This window comes from Urocampus carinirostris, chromosome 6, assembly GCF_059441175.1.
Source record: "Urocampus carinirostris isolate Australia breed hairy pipefish chromosome 6, RoL_Ucar_1.0, whole genome shotgun sequence".
In the NCBI taxonomy this organism is placed as follows: Eukaryota; Metazoa; Chordata; class Actinopteri; order Syngnathiformes; family Syngnathidae; genus Urocampus; species Urocampus carinirostris.
Window position 1 is genome coordinate 11,845,303 of NC_142354.1, and position 22,172 is coordinate 11,867,474.

The 22,172-nt window shown below is 39.0% G+C and overlaps 1 protein-coding gene across 2 annotated transcripts in view; it reads right to left on the reverse strand.

The window, feature by feature from the left end:
* The window catches only part of quob (quattro b), a 46,557-nt gene extending 29,209 nt beyond the window's left edge, over positions 1-17,348 (reverse strand). For both annotated transcript variants that reach the window (XM_088337887.1, XM_088337888.1), the window contains exons 1-2: positions 17,179-17,348; positions 113-310 (exon numbers count right to left, since the gene is read on the reverse strand). In XM_088337887.1, coding sequence (XP_088194013.1) covers positions 113-310; positions 17,179-17,181 — 201 coding nt within the window. In that variant the 5' untranslated portion in view covers positions 17,182-17,348. The remainder of the gene's footprint in view (positions 1-112; positions 311-17,178) is intronic.
* Positions 17,349-22,172: the final 4,824 nt, after the last annotated feature.

A 22,172-nucleotide genomic window follows, 5' to 3' on the forward strand; every position in this document is an offset into this window, starting at 1 on the left:
TATGGCAATTTTACAAGCCCCACCTCAGAACGGATTAATGTCGTATCCTAGGGGTCTACCGTAATTATCTTGTGATAATGGAAACATGAATGTAGAAACTATTCTTACTTACACATGCAGCCTGCTGTACGCTTTCCAGCAGGTGTTTGGATGGGATAAGGAAATCCAGTAGGCAGTGCAAGGCATCGCCGCGGTAACGTTCCTCTATGGTACGAAAGAGCTGGCTGAGGACGATGGGTGCCGTGGCTTCAAAGGGCGGGTAGAGGGCCGAAAGGGCACTCTGTATCGACGAATCCAGAGATTCTGGGTTCTGTGCAAGAAGTGGGAAAAGAACAGTAAAGAAAAATTGGTCAATGGTAAAAGATGTTCTCAAATTCAATCACGATATTAAAATGTATGACTGGCGACATATATTCAGGATTCAAACAGAGCCGAACTGCTTTTAACATCGTGTCTACAATTCATGTGGTGGGTTCCCAGTTCCTTGCTGTGTGAATCTCCAAGGGCCCTCAAAGAAACTTGTTTTTATCCCCGTTCCCATTCAGCCCGACGGCCACACCAAGACCAGGGCCTGACTCAGAATAAACAGGGTCCCGCAGCTTCAAAGACCTCACACCGCTCGGGCCTCGATTGATGGCAGTGTGACCGTGTCGGGTATTCACGCCACGCCAGGAACTGAGGTGGATGATTTTCATCCCGGGTTAGGCTTGCATGTGCCGTGCATTTGTCAAATTAACAGGATCTCTTCTAAGTCCAAAAGAATGCTTCCATTTTTGTGCACACATCTGTAACAATAGATTCTCTGAAGGAGAGCGAAATACCTCCGAGTCTGGAACTCTAATGCGTCGCAGATGTTTGAAACTCTACTGTATTCGTTTAATATTGACGTCACGGCTATTCAAACAAGAAAGAGGCTTGAAGTGACAGTGTGTAATAATTCACCACTAAAGGTCAATGTAGCTTAGAATAGAGCTGAGGCGTATGCTTTCGAAGAAGACACGCTACAGAAGCCCAAAGACAAATTTCGAAAGCACAATTTCATATGTTTTTGATGAATTGCAGTCAAAAACAAGAAATAAAACTTTTGATACCATGAGATAAGAGCAATCTTGAGAGTCAAGTCAAGTAATATTAATTTGTATAGCCCTTAATCACAAAGAGTCTCAAAGGGCTGCACAGACCACAGATTATTGCAAACTACAGACTATTATGAGACCATCGCCTGATCTAAAACCCACATGAGGGCAAGGAAAAACTCAAAACCTCTACATGAGGTAAATAAAGAAACCTTGAGAAGGGTCCGCACATGAGATAATCCCCCTTCCAGGATGTCCAGGCTGAAACGGATGTTGCAATAACAAATAATATATATTGTCAACGTAAAACCTAGGTCATTCATAACCTATAGAATAGAAGCGTGTTTTAAGCCTCGATTTAAACAGTTCCCCTGAGGTTGCAGATCGAATCTCAGTAAAGCAGGCCTCCAAATTTCCACAGTTTAATGTGGAAGGTTCCTCCAATCGGAATATATGATTGAGTGTCACCTGAGTAGCAATGGAAACTGATATTATTTTTGCAAATAATATTACCTTATGGAATCATGAAAATGCTGAAAGGAAGGGCACCAAGTACTGACCCCTGCGGAACACCACATGTAACACTAAAGGGTTCAGATGTCATTTCATCATATTTAACACAATGCGTCCTATCTGAGTGGTTGGATCTGAACCATAAGAGGATGGTTCCTGAGAGACCAATCCATTTTTCTTGCAAGATTTTATGGTCCACAGTGTCAAATGCAGCACTAAGGACCAGCAGCAGCAACAGTGATGAAGCGCCGCAGTCCATTTCCAGTAGAGGATCATTGGTTACCTTAACCAGGGCTGTCGCAGTAGAGTGATTAGCACTGAATCCCGATTGCATGGATTCAAAAAGATTTTTCTCAGATATAAGATCATTCGGCTGCTGCGCCACAACCTTTTCAAGTACTTTAGAAAGAAACGGTAGGTTTGACACAGGTCTACAATTACATAAGCTTGCTGGATCAAGGCTGGGTCGTTTCAGTGTAGGATTAATAACAGCGGACTTAAAAGCCGCTGGAACTACACCTGAGGAGAGGAATATGTTTATAATATTTAGAACTGAAGGTCCAAGGACCCGAAAAGACCTTTAATCAGCGAACCCGGAAGCGGGTCAAACAGGCAATTAGTCAGTTTGGCCGTACTCGCCAACTGTGTAAGATTATCAAGTGACAGATCACTACATCGGGAAAAAAATTCCCGGACAGCCACCATGTCACGCATCTATAATTTTGGGACCTTTAATATGGGACGTATTTACATGGTCTTTAGAAATCACTTCCCGTATGCGTTGAATCTTCTTATTAAAGAAGATCATGAAGTCATGGGCTGAATGGGTAGAACTATCTGGAATAATCTGATACTCTTAGAGCAGGTAAAATATAGCTGGAGATGGTCAGAAGTGGTGTAAACAGGCTATCAGGAGACGCTACCAAAAAGACTGCAAGAGCAAACCAGAATTGGTAAAGCGTTGGGCTAAAAACAGTGGCTAGAGAATGAAACTGTGGGAAAATGTGGACGCTGGGTGAACCATGGTACTCGCCAACCATAAAATGTTAGGGCTCAGCTGTGTGCAGTTAGCACCACCTCGACAAGCTTCCTTTGCGAAATTGTCATTCAGGCTTCCGTAGTAGTAATATGGCACCCAAAAATGTCTTCAAAATGTTTAATATCATTAAACATTTTTAAACCTTCAAGTCTCTAAAAAAAGCATATTTATGAGATGAATCTTTGCTTATGTCATGATTACTGATGCGGGGCACCTGAGTCTGCTCCGTCGGCGCCAACAGCTGCGGACGCTGATTGGTTGCTTCCTCTTTCTTAAACCCCCGCCTTCCTGTCAATATTTGTCGGATCGTCTGCGAACCTACTCTACACGTTAGGCAAGCTTTTGTGACTCCTGACTCTATCCTGCCCTGGTTTCTGTCTAATTCCCATTGCCGGCCTATTTTCTGGACCCGTTTATGTTTTTGCTCCTCCGTCCCGGTCATCGACCTGTTTTTCCCTCGGTCTCGACATTGCCTTCGCTCGACACGAAGTGCCACTTCCGCGTTCCCAGCGATCTGTTACCCGTGACCGACGATCACTGGATTGTGGGTGCAAGCCCTTTCCTCCTTCTAAATAAAGCTGAGCAAAACGAACGCAATTGGGTCCCGTCTCCGTTCCTGGTCCGTGACAGGTTATTATTTGAATTAATAGTGGTTTTATTTGGATGAATAAAGTATGCTCAGAAGCTTTAAGATTTTTTGTTCCCCACTCGTCAAGGTTTTAAATAGTATTTGGTTTGATATTTTCAGTTCTAAAGGTGGATCCGTGGGGTGGGTGGGTCTTTAATAATAAGTTCCGCCTTGGGTCAAGTTCCTTTTCAAACAAAGGAGTTGAGAACTTGACACGTTTCAGGCCGAGCTGAACGTCGTGGGTGGTTCTCGCGAGTGATGTCGGCGCTTAAGAGAGCATCACTACACTGATTTACTGAGCGTGGGCTTTTTTTCTAATGTTCCAGGAAGCCGAGGGAGTTGCCTGCTTTGTTTGAAATTCTCTATAGAGACCTGGCCCATAGCGTAACATTTCACCAACAGATTATGTGTGTGTGGCACGATCATGTTTGAATATATTTACTGCGTTTTTGTATGCATTTGGGATTCCTTTTTTTGCTTCATATATTTGATCATTCACTGTACTTTAGGGACTATAAGGCGCACCTAAAAAGAATTTGCCAGCAATGTGTTGGTGTGCCTTATAGTCGAGTGCGCCTTGTAGGCTGGAAACGCAATAAATACGATTGGAAATGCATAATTACAATGAAATGGTATAGTTTTGTAGACACGTAATATAAGGAGAGAGGATATCAATGGATTTTAAACTTGCAAGGAGAACAGAAGAGGACTGTGCAATAATCCTCAAGAATCAAACATTCCTATTTGTCCAAAAGTGCCTCTGAGCCCTTTATTTTTATTACAACTTAAGGTTACGAAAGCAGATTCACCCTAAAGGTTGTGGGAACCAAGGAACAGCACACACCTGTGGGACACCACACACCTGTTCCCTACTATTCTGCACCTTTTAAAAAGATATTTTGATCGCCACATGCGGTCGGGTCATTTTGATTTTCCACATCCATTTTTCACTGTCCATACTGCCATCTCCTTTTTCCAAAGTTATCCATGTTTCCTTAACGCAGATTTAAGAAGGAAATTCAATGTTTTTGAGATGAAGTGTTTGAGGAATATGATAGGAGTGACAAGATTGGATAGATTGAGAAATGAAATTGTGAGAGACAGAACTGGAGTAGGGCAGCACGGCGACGCAGTGGTTAGCGCATGTGCGGCACAGTTCATGTCATGGGAACCTCCTGCGTGGGTTCAAATCCAGCTCCAGACTTCCTGTGCGGAGTTTGTATGTTTCCCCGTGCTTGCGTGGGTTTCCTCCGGGGACTCCGGTTTCCTCCTACATTCCAAAAACATGCATTTCAGGTGAATTGGCCGGTTCAAATTGTCCCTAGGTGTGACTGAGCGAGTGAGTTGTCTGTCCCCGTGTGCCCTGCGATTGGCTGGCAACCAGTTCAGGGTGTCCCCTGCCCACTGCCCGATGATTGCTGGGATGGGCTCCAGCATCCCCGCGACCCTACTGAGGATAAGCGGTGTAGCTAATGAGATGAGATGAGATGAGAACTGGAGTAGTCGTGGAACTGAGCAAGCAAGGGCACCTGTATGATGCGGCAGGGGTAAACCAGTGTAAGCTGTCGGATCCTTGTTTCCGAGGTTTGTTTTTTGGTTTTAATAGTTAAGTTGTTCATTTACCGTTTGTTTTTTACTTTGTTGATCCCTTGAGATATTATGGAAGTCGGCTTTCAAATTTTGCAGTTCTTCATTGCACGGGCTTTAGCTCCATTCTAAGTTACATCGACTTCTAGTGGGTTAATTGTTTCACACTGTGACTTTAAGAACAGACGATGTCAACAAAGTGGTGGAAATTCTTTAAAGATGTTAACATCCCTGAGGAGGAATGAGGAACATATTTCTCGGCTCGTTTGGTCTTTGCACAAATTTTCCACAATATATTTAATCTATTTAAGCATATTAATTTTAAAAAGATATATTGTTAAATTGATAAGTAAATGGAGTGGATGTAAAGCAAATAAACCTAGGAAACGATTACTTAGAAAGGCCATTGAGGTCATATGTGTGTTAGCATTTCTGGAAACTACAAATGTAGCAAACAAATCAATACAAAACCCTTATCAAAGAGAATTAGATACATTTTGGCATGTCCCAGAACAAAAGCAGCGCAGGCATTCAGTCTTGGATGGGCTCTTTATCAGGTAAAAGGACTTAAGATGTCATCTGTGAATGGAGTGTCTGTCTAGCGATGCTAATAAGAATGGATCGCACTCCAAGACAACCGTGACTCCCTTTTCTCCTAACTCGGAGCAGCAGGGGGCGAAGGAGGCAGTTACAGGTTGAGATGATTATATGAGTTGGGCTAGGATTCATCCTACAGGATTATTTCCGCTCTATTTCGAGTGACAGTTCATCAAAACCTAATTAAAAGTTTGTACATTATTGTGAGAATGTTGCCAACTGCGCCTGAAGTAATACAAGTTACAATGAAGAAGTATTTTGCTCACCACATTATTTCACCTACTTTCAAAATATTTTTTCTATTTATCCTGACATTCGATTTGTTTCTCCTTGAAGTCTTTATTACGTGTTTATCCTAGAGTGCAATGTTCACCGCATTGTTATCAATGACAATAAAGACAGTTCTACTTTAATTTTTTTTATTTATTCTTTTTTTAACATATATTTTTATCTGCTATAAAATGACTTCACTGCAAAAAATAAAGTCTTACACTTACGCCTAATAGGTTTTGCTTATTTGAAACAGTGTCTGAAATAAAGTCTGCCCAGACGCCCGGGGCGTGCATCTTTTATGTCGGGCGCAAGACTTACAAAACATCTCCGACCGGAGAAAAAAAAAAACGAAAGATTTTTTTTCAAATCATTAAAATTAAATCTTTATTCCTATTTTGAGATCTTCGTTTGGTTTGGAAATTTCGGAATTTATGATTAAGGACTATACAAATATTCATGACTTTAATTTTGGTTCGTTTGGCAATTTGCATACTCTGCAGCCAATCAGAAGCCAGCATCGAATAACTTCGTGCTTCCGGACTTTCCCGAGCGTTATAAGGTCGCGCATTTGCATGTCATTTTCCAAAGTAGATGCACAGAAAACACAAAAAAATGGATTAGTGTTTAGGAATCAATGCAAGACCTCTGCCCCAGAAAATTCAAAAGAAGCTAACAAAATTAATGACGCTACAAAACGTAAACGTACATAAAAGCATCGTGGAAAGAGGAGTTCACGTGGCTTGTAGTAGAGGACGCAACGCAAACATTGCACGAATGAAGATGAGTAAATACAGGTACATAGTGATGGCAGACAGAAAACAGCAATGTTATATACATGCAATGAATGTTATAAGTAGATTTATAATAAATAATTTGAAGTGTTGTTCTGTTATACATTCTGATTATCAATCCTTAATACTTTGCAATAACTTTTTTTTTTTTTTTTTTTTGCGATGAGTCGTCTTAAGTTGTGAAAAATGGGGTAGGCAAATTTTCAGAGTTGTCTGCCCTCGTGTCCGATAACTTTTTGTCCTGAGTTTCAGACACTGTTTTAAGTGAACAGTTTGTAGCTTCAAAATATTTGTTCTTGTTTTTCTAGTGAAATAATAAAATGTATACTTAAAATAAGCAAAATTGTATTCAAAACAAATGGTAAATAGGATTGCTCATTTGAATTTTTTTTTTTCAATAGGGTGGATTATATTTCTTAAAATGCACACAACTGTAACTGTCATGCTAAAATGACTTATTTCTATTAATCGTAAATAATTTTAACACTGTAAAAAATGGCTGAGCCGACATGCGAAAATAATGCATTTCTTATTTTAAGACATTTTTCCTTGTTTCGTGACAAATTACCATCCAAAAAAGGAAAAAAGTGCATTGTAGGAATTGCATTTTAGGAAATATTTCATAATCAGCAAAGATATTTTTTCTTGTTTGAAGTATGAATCTTCTGATTTTAATATAGAAAAAAATATTTAAAATTGACTTTAAGGGGCATTATGTATTATTTGACCACCAGATGTCTCTAATGTGTAGTGCACCCGAATACAAGTGGTAATAAACAAAAGGGAGAATGCAAACTACGGACACACAAAGTGAACAAAACACACCATTTTACTTATTTTTTACCGAGCTGTTTTGAGGTTTTTTTGGTACCTGTAAGTAGCAAGATGGCAGACTATTACATCAGCTTCCTTTAGGTAAGGCTCATGTTATGTAAAATAAATGACTAAGCATGCATGTTTATATGATAGTTTGCTATTTTCCTTTTATAATAATCCAGTATTGCTTTTCAAAGCATAACCAAAACGCTAAAATATAATTTTGCTTCGTGTAAATCTTCTTATTTTACAAAATTATACAAATTAAAACTAGATAAAAAAAAAAACACTTCAAATAAGCATCATTGTCTGCCAATGGAGTAAGAGTTACTGTAACGTATGCACTACAACACGCACCCCCTAAAGAAATCATTAAAATTGAATCTATTAGACCAAATGAAGTAGGCTACAAAGTCTCAACAACATAATTGACATGGCATGATCCAAAGAACTTCCAGAATCAATTAGAAAAAAAGTTATTGAAACCTCTCAGTCGGGAAAAGGTCACAGAACCATTCCCAAGGCTCTAGGGCTTCAGCAAACCACTGTCAGAGCCATTATCTTCAAATGTGAACAGTGTCAAGCCTAACCTGGAGTGGTAGTCAAACTAAGATTATTCCAAGAGTGTAAAGACGGCTCATCCACGAGGTTACAAAAAACTTGGAAAAACATCTAAGGACCTGCAGGCCTCGCTCGGCTCAGTTATAGTCGGTGTTCATGACTCCACTTTAACAAAGACACTGGCCAGAAATGGCATTAATGGGAGAGTTCCTACGGATGATAACACTGCTGTCACTAAAAAACACCAAAAGTGATCTCACATATTGGTCCATCTAAATGCCGCGACTTATTCTCAAAAACTGCTGTGAACATTGACAAATGTCACATCATACAGAGTGACTCAGTTAAAAATGTAGGTGTCATATTTGACCCTGATCTATCCTTTGAAACGCATGTAAAGAAAATTACTAGAACCGCTTTCTTCCATCTTCGTAACATTGCTAAAATTTCTTTCTATACTGTCTCTGTCGGATGCGGAAATTATAATTCATGCGTTTGTTACCTCCCGTCTCGATTACTGTAATGCACTACTCTCTGGTCTCCCGAAATCTAGAATCAAGTCTCTTCAGCTGGTACAAAATGCCGCAGCGAGGCTTTTAACTAGGACAAAAAAGTCTGATCACATCACACCGATTTTGGGTAACCTGCATTGGCTCCCAGTTAGCCTTAGATGTGATTTCAAGGTTCTCTTAGTATTATACAAAATCATACATGGACTTGCTCCCTCTTATCTTTCAGATCTGATTTCCCCCCATGTCCCGGTCCGAAGCCTACGTTCTGAGAGTGCCGGTCTTCTGGTGATCCCAAGAGCAAAGAAGTGTTCTGCTGGTTCGAGAGCGTTCTCCATCCAGGCACCGGTGCTGTGGAATGCTCTTCCCCCTGAGATCCGATCTGCAACCTCAGTGGAAATGTTTAAATCTAAGCTTAAAACTCACTTCTACTCTATAGCATATGAATAACCTACTCTTCCCGTCGGCTCCAGAGCAGGGGAATGTATAATAATATTCTGAAAAATAGTCTGTGTAATATAGTGTAATAATCTGTGAAGCCCTTTGAGACTCTTCGTGGTTTAGGGCTATACAAATAAAAATGACTTGACTTGACATATGGCAAACAGCATCTTGATTATCCTCAAGACTTTTGGAAAACACACTTTTAGGAAGGTGTGCATCTGGTGTACGTATGGCACAGCATTTGAAAGAAAGAACACAATGACAGCAGTAAAGCATGGTGGTGGCAGGGAGATGGTCTGGGGCTGCTCAGGACATGGACAAGTCGTTGTGTTTGACAGAACAATGATTTATGGTGTTAACAAGAAGATTCTGAAGGAGAACGTCCGACCATCGGTTTGTTCCCTCAAACTCAAATGCTTTGGATTCTGCAGCAGGACAATGATCCGAAACACACCAGCAAGTCCACCTCTGAGTGGCTCAAAAAAACAGAATGAAGGTTCCGGAGAGGCCAGGTCAAAGTCCAGATTTAAATCCAATTGAGATGCTGTGGTTTGACCTTAATTGGGCAGTTCATGCTCGTAAACCCTCCAAGATGGCAGATTTGAAACAATTTCGTAAAGAAGAGTGGGCGTGTGAGTGTGTGTGTGTGTGTGAATGGGTAAGTATGAAGCACATTGTAAAGCACTTTGGGCGGTCTTCATTGACTTGAAAAGCGCTATATAAATGCAGACCATTTACCAAATACCATTTGCCAAAATTCCACCAGAACATTGTAAAAGACACTTTTTCACATAGATTTCAAAAGTGCATTTTGTATTGTGTTGTCCCTGTGTGATATGCTATCTATAGGGTCACTGAACGTGAGAGGATGTGGAAGTAAAGTGACCGAGTGGAAGAAAGAGGCGATCAGAAGGATGATGACTGTGTGATATTAAATTGGTTTAATGATCTGAAACCTACGTTAGTGCAGTGGTTAGCGCGTGCGCGGTACAGTTCTGAGGTCATGAGAACAAACCTTCCTGTGTGGAGTTTGCATGTTCTCCCCGTGCTTGAGCGGGTTTCCTTTGGGGACTCCGGTTTACTCCCATATTCCAAAAACATGTGTTTCAGTTTAATTGACCGGTCCGAATTGTCCCTACGTGTGAATGAGCAAGTGAGTTGTCTGTCCCTGTGACAGACACTGTCCTTGCCTACTGCTCCAGCACCCCCGCGACCCTATTAAGGTTAAGCGGTGCAGGTAATGGATGGATCTGAAACCTATGTGAGTGATAAATATGCAAAAAACATCAAAATTAGGAAGGGGGGAAAATACTTTTTCACGGCACTGTAAAGCGCACCGGATTGTTAGGTACTTTTAAAATCCTGGCCAATTGGTGTTTTTTTTTGGGTGCTCCTTATAGTCCGTAAAATATGGTACTTTTTTGCTGTGTGTGCCTCTTTTTTGCAGCCTGTCTGTTTTGTCAACATCCCCGGACGTCATATCCCATCATCACTTTGTTATTACTCCGTCTGCGTCTGAGGTCACGGCTGAGTTGCTTACATGTCATAGCTTGTCCATACATGCATTCTACAATGTTTATGTTGCTAACTAACGTTAGCCCGGGGGTCACTTTCTTCACTGAAATTTTTCGGGGAGGGGGCTAGGGGGATGACGAGATCTGCAAATCCCTCGTGAGTCACAAGAGCTCCAGTCCATTTAGTTAATCTCCGCAATCACCGCATGGCCAGTTTACATTCTCGAACCCTCTTTTGCTCTTTTATCGCTAACGACGGCGGCGGAGATCTTCGACGACTCGTTTATATTGGGACTGAAATCCGCCCGTTTGACCCGAAAGCCGGAGGCAATATGTCGAAACAAAGGCCGCAAAAGCTCAGCGGGAGGGGTTTATATTGCGGACGAGACAAAAGAGAGCAGGAAGCTTTCGAGCAAATAGTTGTCCGCAACGGCATGTTAAATCGTTCAGCGGACACAAAGGCGAAAAGAGTGAATCACATGCAAAGAGGGCAAAAGTGGGCAGAGTGGAGGCCGCGCTGGAATGTGCCGAGCACTTCATGCAAACAAGATAGAGATGTTCGGCTGCAAATTGGATTTTTGTGGCAGGGAAACTTAAAAGAAGTCGCCTCTATCTCAATTAACTGAAACACACTGAGAAAAAGAACTTTTTTCGGGGTTGATTTGTGCTATTTTCGACAGAAACGGGAAAAATCATCATTTCTGATAACTGGTTCAATGTTTATAAACATTTTTATTTGTTTTATATTGCGGGATTGTTCCTAAAACAGACTCAAATTTATATTTTTTTAAAAATGTACAGGTACCTGGATATATGTTTATGAACATTTTTTTTTTGTTGGATATTGCAGGATTCTTGCTAAAAAAGAAAAGAAGAGAAAAACTATGACACAATGTGGCAGGTTGAGTGTCACCTGCGTAGCAATGGAAACTGATATTATTTTTGCGAATAATATTACCTAACGGAAGCATGAAAATGCTGAAAGGAAGGGGACCAAGTACTGACCCCTGTGGAACACCACATGTAAAACCAAAGGGTTCAGATGTAATTTCACCCGCTAAAAAATAAATGAATAAAGAAATAAATTGTGGTAACTGGCCAGATGTTCATAAACAATATTTTTTGTTTTATATTGGAGGATTTTTACTAACAATTGAAATAGAATTTAAAAAATAAAGAAACATAAAAATTAAAAACCTATGGTACTTGGACAATGTTTCCTTTCTAAAAAATAAATGAATAAATTATGGTAACCAGCCAAATGTTTATAAACAATATTTTTTGGTTTTCTATTGTAGGATTCTTGCTAAAAATTGAAATAAAGTAAAAATTATACAAAAATAAAAATAAAAAACATGGTACTTGGACAATGATTCCTGCTAAAAAATAAATAAACACATTATGATAACCAGCCAAATGTTAATTATTGTTTTGTATTGGAGAATTCTTGCTAAGTATTAAAATAAAAATAAATAAATAAATAAAAAAAACTAAAAAAAACTATGGTACTTGGAAAATGTTTTTCTGCTAAAATAAATAAATAGATAAATAAATTGTGGTAACAAGCCAAATGTTTTTGAACAATATTTTTTTGTTATGTGTTGACGGATTTTTGCTAAAAAAGAAAAAAAAATATATAAATATCAAAATAACAAACCTATAGTTCCTGGACAATGTTTCCTGCTAATAAATAAATAATTAAATAAAAAAAATATGGTAACTAGCCAAATGTTTCTGAACAATATTTTTTTGTTTTGTATTGGGGAATTCTTGCTAAAAATTAAAATAATTTTTAAAAATAAATTTAAAAAAAAACAACTATGGTATCTTGACAAAAATTGATATGAACAATATTTTTGTGTTTTATATTGTGAGTTTCTTGCTAAAAATGAAAGAAAGAAAACCAAAACAAACCTTTGGTAACTGGACAATGGTTTTTGTTAAAAATGAAAAAAAAATTAAAAATAAATAAAAGTTAAAAACCTACAGTAACAAGACAAATGTTTATAAACAATATTTTTTTGTTTTATATTGCAGGTTTCTTGCTAAAAATAATATTTAATGAAATAATTGAAAATGTAAAAACATGTGGTTACTGGATAAAAGTTTCTTTCTAGAAAAAAAATAATAGAATAAAAATAAAAAACTACAGTAACTGGATAAATTGTCAAGAACCAGAACAGGATCAGGACCCAAAAGGGTGACGTATCTCACACAAGCCTTTTATTTTACGGGAAATGGGGAGTTGTGCACGTTAGGCAGCGGGCTGGCGTGGAAAGACAGAAAGCCAGAGACCGACGAGAACGCTACCAATTGCCTGAATAGATATCGGACAGATGGGGTCGAGACCGGACAGTACAGGACAGACAGGAATGATAATGAAACAAGATATCGATATTGAACAGGACAAACTAGACGGGAACAAAAACTGGAGAGCATAATAAACAGGACAAGAATAGACGGGGACGAAACTTGAAACCGATATAAAACAGGACAACAGGATTCTTGCAAAAGTATTTTTAAAAAGATACTGTAGGTTTAATTGTTTTTTTTCATTTTGAGAAAAAAATCCTGTAATGTAAAACAAACATTATAATTTTGGCATGATGGCTATTTGGGCTTCCATCATAGTACGATGGCCGGCAAACATGTCAGCTTCTTCAAGTTACTTAATAACAGTGTGAATTTCTAAACCTACCAGTCTTAAATAAATCACGTTTATGAGAAAACGCATGTGTTTTTGCCCATTATTTAAATCAATGGTGTTTTATTCCAACGAATGAAGAGTTTTTACACCACCAGGGGTCGCTATATAATACAGTAGCGCTTTAAGAAAAAGCAAAGTGTAGAGCTGAAAAGTTTACGGCCAACTGGGAACGTTTCTCACGCATTCACTCGGCACGGGTGGAGGCACTTGACCCACTTTTGCGAAATGGAGACAACAAACATGGCGGGTGACGGCCCGCAGCTCCCATTCTTCTTTGCGCTTCTCATCGGACCAGAAATACGATTTCCAGTTCGAAAAGTTTTCGGTTAAGTTCTAACAGATGTTTTATTCGTGGCTCGCTCGGGAAGGATTTTTGGCAGGAATCGAAACCGACGGGAAGCAGATTGAGCTGAGGTTATTTTAAGTGAAGTGAGCTGCCGAACATTGACGTTTGGAAAACAAACAATAAAAACGTGGGTTAATAGTTTGAGTGTCAATCGTGGATTGCCGATTGCCAATTTCCGATTCCCAATTTGTTTTTCACTTATTTTTTTTCTCCCCTTCCCCTCTTTCCCCTTTATTATTGTTTTTCTCTTTTTTATATTTACAGATTTTTCTCTATTCTTTCTTTCCCCTTTTTTCTATTTCTTTTTCTTGCACTTTTCACCTTTTGGCTCTTTTTCCTGTTTTCCTCTTTAAGATTTCTTTCCGTTTTCCCCCTTTTCTCTTTCACTTTTTTTTCCAGTTTTTGTCAGGACCAGAACGGACACAGGACCCACTTGCGTTGTGTTGCGTTTCTCTCAAGTTGTATTGGGTAGAAGGGAAAGGATTGCACATATGATCCAGTGATTAATGGGCGCGGAAAGCAGTTCGCTCTGAACGCGGAAGTGGAACTGTGTCGGTGTTGGGACGGGAAAAACGGGTCAGTAGCCGGTAAAGGAGAGCAAAAACGTGGTCGGAAACGAGTCGTAAGCCAGGAAAGGAGAGTAGACGTGTTCGGGGACAAAAGAGGTCGAAAGCCGGGATGGAAGAGTAGACGTGGTCAGGATCGAAAACGGGTTAAAGCCGGCGGACAGACGGGAGCAAAAAACAGGTGGGAGTCAGGGTAGAAAAAGGCTTGCCTAGAGTTAACTGAAGTTCGCAGACGGCCTGACAACAGGTGACAGAAAGGAGTGGGTCTGAATAGGGACAGGGAGCCGATCAGAGTCCGAGGCAGTTGGCGCCAAAGGAGCGGGCATAGGTGCATCACATCGGTAATCATGACAATTTTATAATTTTTTTCCCTTTACTTCCTGTTTTATCCCCTTTAAGATTTATGTTCTCTTTAATGTCTGTATTTATTATTTAGTTTTTTTTCATTTAGATCAGGGGATGGTGTCACAATAGTCTGTAGCTTGAAATAGTCTGTGGTCTGGGCAGCCCTTTGAGACTCTTAGTAATTAAGGGCGACAAATAGATATAACTGGACTTGAGAATTTTGAGTTTTTCCTTGCCCTCATGTAGGTTTTAGATCAGGGGATGGTGTCATCATAGTCTGTAGTTTCCAATAATCTGTGGTCTGTGAAGCCCTTTGAGATTAAGGATGTCACAAATGAACATGACTTGACTTGAATTATTTATCAAGCTAGCGATTTGATCTGCAATTTCTCAGTATCCTGCCAAGTTTGAGTTTTGCAATGGTTTTGCATTCTCTTTATTTTTTTATTCCTACAATAAATGTGTCGTTTTGCATACTCTTTGAATTCCAAGACAGACAATGGAAGTCAAATGCGGGCGACTGCCATGTTGTAATTTGGTTATGATGTTAGTCATTTCAAAAACATTCCCTCTCAGAGGTCATTTTGGTGAATGTTTTAAGCGTAAAATCGATGTGTTGTTAAATTAATTCAACGTGTTAAAGCGGCAAGAAAAATGTCCATGTGGTAATCGTGTTAGTATCGCTCGCCATGAGTCCAAATAATGCCCGGAAATGTGGGAAAAAATGAAGTCTTGTGTTCACTGCGTTGAACATTCGGAATTTCTGAAAGCTTGCCAAAGAAAATGGCCTTTTGAATTTTCAAAATTCAATTAAATGGTGGGGCCCTGGACGGCAGGTCTGGCCACTTGATGGAGAATGAATAGAACTAGTTTAGGGGAATCCAAGATTAAGAACTTAACAGTCCAATTTAATTTTATAATTGTCTTATAGTATTTTTTTTAAAATGTTCATTTGTTTTTATTTTCAAATTAATTTGTTTTTTTTTTGTAGTCTTATGTATTTTATTGCTATTATTATTTGTAAAATAGTATCATTTGAATTTTTGTTATATATTTTTCATTCTTTTTTAAGTGATTTTAATGTTTTACTTAAATATTCATTGTTTTATTTGTAGTTATTCTTATTATTATTTCTAGTGTATTAATTCGTTTATTTATTTGTTTATTTTATTTATAGTTATCATTGTTCGTTCATTTTAACTTATTTATTAGTATTATTATTTGTATATTTTAACCCATTTTATTTGTATTTTGTCATTATAATAAGAATTATTATGTTCGATTGTTAAAATTACATTATAGAACACCAACAAAGAGGCAAAGAAAAATAATTATTATTATTAATAGTTTAAAAAATAAAGTTATGTACTGGTGGTATCATAATTGCTGTGGTTTGAGAGAGAGGTATTTCAATTTTATTTTTTATTTTTTTATTTGTTTTTGCAACGTTTACAATTAAAAAAGAAGAGCAATACACCAATAAATTGTAAAAAAAAAAAGGACAAAAAAATTTAAATACAGTTTATTACATGGCAACATTTGCAAGATATACAGATTTAAAGGAAAATTCAATTACTATTTATTCATTTCTATTATAAGAGTATATATATAATTCTTTTTGCTGGAGGCGGCGGGAAGAATTAATGTAATAGTGTTATCTTATTCTACATTGAATGATTTGTACAGTTCTCCCTCACTGCATTGCGTTTTACTTTTCGCGTAATTTCATCATGCAATGCAATGTGTTCTGCAGCAGACAGCACACAGCAAATGCCATCACCAGGGCAGGTTCAGAGGGATTGTGTGTGTGTGTGTGTGTGTGTGTGTCTGTGAAAATCTGGTGTATGCTGTCAATCATGCAGCGCGGAGGGCGTATAAGTCAATATATCCACCAAAACATGGCGACAGCTAGTATTTCAGAAGCCTGTTTACATAGAGAAATTCAGCAATTAAATCAATGTCTAGGGCAAGTCAGAAGAGCGCAAATAAATGCAATCAACACCAGGTAGTCTGTGGAATGTTATCGGGTCCGGGAAGAGACTGAGGCGGCGTCGGGAAAGAAAGCAAAAGCGAAGCTGCAGTTCTGGCCTACTGCTACAGCTAGGCTATGTAACAACTCTCTTAAGTAACCCCTGCCGAGGCTGTATCTCACCGACGCCAAAACTTTAGCTTTTTTTTCTTCCCTATCCTGTTTTCCTTTCTTCCATTTTCCCTTTGATTTTCTATTTTCTCTTTTTCATCCGTCCTTCTTTTTTAATTGTTTTCGATGTTGTTTTCGCTTCTTTTTGCTTTCTGTTTTTCTCTCTTTTCCTTCTTTTTTCTCTTTTTTGCTTCCTACCTTCTCTTTTTCTTTTCTGTTTTACCAATTTCTTTCATTTCCAATGTTTTCCCTTCTTCCCTTTATTATTTTCTAAACTGTTTTCCTCGTTTTTTTTCATTTTACTCGGTCTTGCACTTTGGTCACTTCGAGTCTCCCGTAGTTTGTATTTCTCCTTTTAGCACCCTTTTTTGGTTTCGCTACACAATAGAGCGACATCTAGCGGTGGGATATCACGTATCATCCCTTTAAAATCGCCAACCTCTCGGCAAAAACTTTGCAGCTTGAGGACTTTGGTCCTCCCTGGCCCCGAACTGAAAACAAAACTCCCTCCACTCGCTGAAGAATTTAGCCCCCGTCCACACGAATCCTTTTGAAGGACTCCAGGAAGTTCCACCACTCTCCTTTGTTCCCTCACTCAATTGTGAAGAAAACCTTTACCCGGGTGGGTCCCTTTCGCAAGTTTTCAAAACAATCCCACAAACCATACTTTCTTTCTCTAGGTCAGTAGAGCGAAGGAGTTCCTAAATAAAGACGGCGGCCGTTTACCATCTTCACACCAGTTCCTCTCCAGTCAGACTCGGACGGTAATCCCCTCGGGAGAAGGTTCTCGGGAACAAAAAACGGGCCATGATCCAGGCTGTCATCTGTGCAGGTAGGTCCTCATGACAGTGAGAGAGCCACGTTGTTTCCTCATGGAGTTGGCGACTCTACTGGAGTTGGGGAGAGAGAAAGAGGGAGGGAAGGATTGCGAGAGAGGGGGGAGGAGAAAACGCTTTCCTTTTTGGAAGGAAATCCCCCTGGAGGCGTTTTGAGTTTCTTTGCTCGCTCTCTTTCGCACACACAAAAATAGAAAACACTCGGGAAGCACCCAAATGAACATTTGGGGACAAAACACACACTGAAAAAGCAAAACTGCAACACTGAAAAAATGAACTAGAAATCTTTGTTTTCATTAGGCACAGCACAAGAAAAACCACATTAATCATTGATACATACAAAGAAACAATGAACTATTTGACCCCAAAAAGATGTGGGCCGTGCATTTCACTCCTAGGACTTTAATAGTGCTATATCTAACTCAATCTAACCCTGAATGAATGAATGAAAACTTTATTCGAACATCAAAATAAAAACAGAACAAAAACAACAACTCAACAACAAAACAAAAACAATAACCCAACAGCAAAATAACATTACCAATGATATAACAACAATTGTAATGATATTAATAATAACAGTTATGATATAAGAATAGCAACAATAACACAAAGTTAACTCGACGCACTATTCCCAATCTCCCGCACTACTCATACCCCACCCTCCTCGTCTCTGTATTCCGCCAGGAATGTTCCTTTGTATCTAAACCTGAACAAGTGAATAGTTGGACATTGTTTGATCTTGTCATGTAAATTGTTCCAAAGTTTTACTCCACACACAGACACACACATACTTTTCCTGGTGGTTCTCACTCACCCTCAATAACTATTTTACGTACCGGCGTTATTTTTTTCAGTTACAGGGTCATCTAACTCGGTCTTTTTAAGCCAGTGTGCCGGGGCACACTAGTAAATGTAAACGCTCTGCATTTATATAGCGCTTTTGAAGTCAATAAAGACCTCCCAAAGCGCTTTACAATGTGCTTCACACTTACCCATTCACACACACACACTCACACACCAATAGGGAGTCAGCCGTGCAAGGCGCCTACCTGCTTATTAGAGGCATTAGGGATTCAGTGTCTTGCCCAAAGACACTTCGACATATAACACAGCGGAGCCGGGAATCGAACCTGCAAGTCGCAGGTTCGATCCCAAGACGAGCGCTCCACTTCCTGAGCCAATGCTGCCCTAGTGTGCTGCGAGACCTTGTTTAGTGTGCCGCTGGAATTTGCCCAATTTTATCTTTCCAAAAAATCCGGCGATTTATTCAGTATTTTTGCTATCCTCAGGGGAGAAACTGTAATAGTCATCCATATCAGTAGGTGGCAGTAGATTTTTATATACTTTTTATGTACTAATTATCTGCTCTTGAGGTAGCAGAGTACATTTAATAACTTAATTTGTTTCACAAAGTGGTTTAAGATTGCACTGTAAGAAATAAAAACATAATTAAAGCACAGCATTTATTTTATTTTATTTTATTCTTTTTATATACTAATTATCTGCGTATGAGGTAAGTACAGTGACATATATGACACAACTTCATTTTCGAACATTTTCGACGGGCGGTGTGCCTCGGGACTTTTTTATAAATAAAAGTGTACCTTGGCTCAAAAAGGGTTGAAAAACACTGATCTAACTTATAACTTTTTTGCCATTACCATACCAATGACAGTCAAAAGTGGTTCGTTACTTTGAATCTTCCCAGTTCGTTGTGTCACGTCTTTTGGGATCATCAGATCATCCTTCTCCTTCCATCTCAATATACCTCAGCTCCGTGGGTAGCAGAGCTTTCAGCGGCTCTGCCCCCCAGCTCTGGAACTCATTGCCGCCTCACCTCTTAAATTCTGCGACCCTGTCCGCCTTCATATCCGGACTCAAAACTCACCTCTTCAGACTTGCCTATTCTTGACCATATGCCTCACACTCTGCCCCTTTTAACTCTAATGGATTTTATTGGCTATGTATTACTTTCTTGTTTTACTCTTTGTTTATTGTTGTTTCCTACTCATATGTACAGCGACCTTGGTTGTCCTAAAAGGCGCTTCAAAATACAATGTATTATTAATTTTATTTTTATCATGTCACCATTTAAACTAGCGACGAACATATAGTAAGTTAGCGATTACGATTATTTACTAATGCGCCAAAAGAAAAGGTGATTGTAATTTCCGAACTAAGCGGCTTTGTGAGCCGCTTCTTGGACGTGAGAGCCGGCTACCCACCAATGGAGAGCCTATTCCCCTCAAGACGCAATTTTGCTCTTGTGATTGGTCAAAATGCATTTTATCTGGGATTCTGTCCTGTTGACTTTGAATTTGTTGAGTGTACAAACGCTCCCCTACTTACGACCATTGGACTTCCGAAAAACGGTAGATATGAAACATTTTTGGGGTTTTGTCTAAAAATATCCGGATATTGCTGTAAGTTAGTTTTTGAATTTTGTGCATCTTTTCCCTAGTACAGGACAGTACTGTAGTGCTTTTTTCCGCCAGTACCGGCGTGTAGTGGTGCTGTGAGAGGTCACCCAGCATCCACCCCGAAGAAGAAATTCGGCTTCTACTTCCAAGTTCGTGCGCAAACATACTAAATCTCCAGCGCACTAAGAACGTTGCCATTTTGTTTAATATCTGGTGCATCCATTCAATATGGTTGGTGTAAAGTGTAAAGAAGAGGCGAGCCGTTTCTTTTGAAATGAAAGTGGAATAAGAAAGTTTGATGCGGTTGAGAAAATGGGAGAAACGCTTTTTTTCGGCCACTTTTTACCACGTAGGAGGACCTCTTGAAGCCCGTCATCCAAAAGTAAGTTAAACTCAACTTTATTCATTTTTATAGAACATATTATTTTACGAAATGTTTATTTTTTTAGTACAAAACAACACAGGTTACAAATACAAGCCTTAAACATACTTTCCATGCAAAACATAGCACTGTAGCAACTTACGAACAAATACAACTTACAAACTTCCAATCTTGTTTGTAAGTTGCGCAGCATCTGTCCATTTTTGGATTTATAAATGTTTTCATTGATGTTTTTTTTTTGGATGATTTTCAGTGTTAACGATTAAGTGTTATTTTGCTTTATTCAAATACCGTGTGTTTCAGTTCCATCGAGAAGTTGTTTTCTATCACCATCCAAGCTTATACTAAATGTCGGGCCTGTCCTGTCGTATTCCTGGATTTTATTCGGTTTAGGTCTGAAAATGCCAGTTCGACAGAAGGAGTGGACATTGGGAAACTGTATTTTTCTGCACCTTTTTGTTGTTCCGTTGAATCTTTTTACCTCTCTAGCAAGCTATCTTTCAACCTTTTTACCTCTCTAGCAAGTTTTATTTCAACCTTTTGACCTCTCTTGCTAGCTACCTTTCAACCTTTTTACCTTTGTAGTTAGCTTTGAAGCCTTTTGTCTTTTTAGTTAGCTAACTTTGAGGCTTTTTACCTGTCTAGCTAGCTAACTTTCAACCATTTTACCTGTTTAGCAAGCTACCTCTCAACCTGTTTACCTTCCTAGCTAGCTAAAGCTACCTTTCAACCTTTTTACCTTTCTAGCTAGCTACCTTTTTACCTTTCTAGTTACCTTTGAAGCTTTTTGTCTTTATAGTTAGCCAACTTTGAGGCTGTTTTCCTGTCTAGATAGCTACCTTTCAATAATTTTACCTGTCTAGCTAGCTACATTTGAATATTTTTACCTCTCTAGCAAGCTACCTCTCAACCTTTTTACCTTTCTAGCTAGCTAAAGCTACCTTTCAACCTTTTTACCTTTATAGTTACCTTTAAAGCTTTTTGTCTTTATGGTGAGCTATGTTGAGGCTTTTTACCTTTCTAGCTAGCTACCTTTAAATCTTTTCACCTCTCGAGCTTGCTACGGTTGTTTTTTTTCATTTTGCCGTTTGGCTAACTTCCTTTGAACTTTTGGAAATGTAAATTGCTCGATACTTCTGTACCTTTCTAGCTTAGAAGCAATTTGTCAAAGGTCCAACAGATGTTGGTGGCACCAGAGTAGGCCGGTCCTTTGCTTCTATTTTAATCAACCGGACAAGCGCGTCTTTCTGCTCTGGGCTTTTTCATTTCCTACCCCCGCCTTTGAGGAGAAACAAGGGGGGCCCTCCTCGCCTTAGGCCTTCCAAAACATGGGACCCCAGGAATGTAACCTACCCTTCTCCCGAACATCTGGGCCCGATGCGATTGGCAGGTCTTCCCTTGTTTCTCTAGCCGCGAACGTTCCTGTCCTCGAGCGTTCCGCGAATACTTCGGTTATGAGGGGATGAGTGTTTGGTGTTTCTTCAAATCCGACGGGTACTCGCCGGGTAAAGATGGAGATCGAGTGGAGTTTCTTTGGGATTTCTCGGAGATGAAAGACGTGCCAATATCCTTTCTCGCCCTTACCGCAAAATCCTCTTGGAAACGGGACCTGGTCTCAAGTTTCTTTGGGTTTGATGTAGTGTGGACAGATCGTTGGATTACGTGTGTTTTCTTGGATTATATCAAAGGACTGAAATGATGTCATTGTTCTTAAAAAGATTCCTTTGTGTCAAAGACAAACACTGCCCAAAAAAAAATAAATAAATAAATAAAAATTATATATATATATATATATATATATATATATATATATATATATATATATATATATATATATATATATAGAGAGAGAGAGAGAGAGAGAGAGAGAGAGAGAGAGAGATACTTTATTCATCCCTTTATTCACACTTCCAGCAATATCCTTGTGTTGAAAAATAAAAAAATTAAATAAAGATATAGAATACAAAAATACCCAATATAACATTTTGCTATAGAGTATTTAAATGGTGCTACGGAAATACACACTAATAAAAAATAGTGTGATATACAAATGTGGGGGTGGGGTTTAATGTGGGCTTT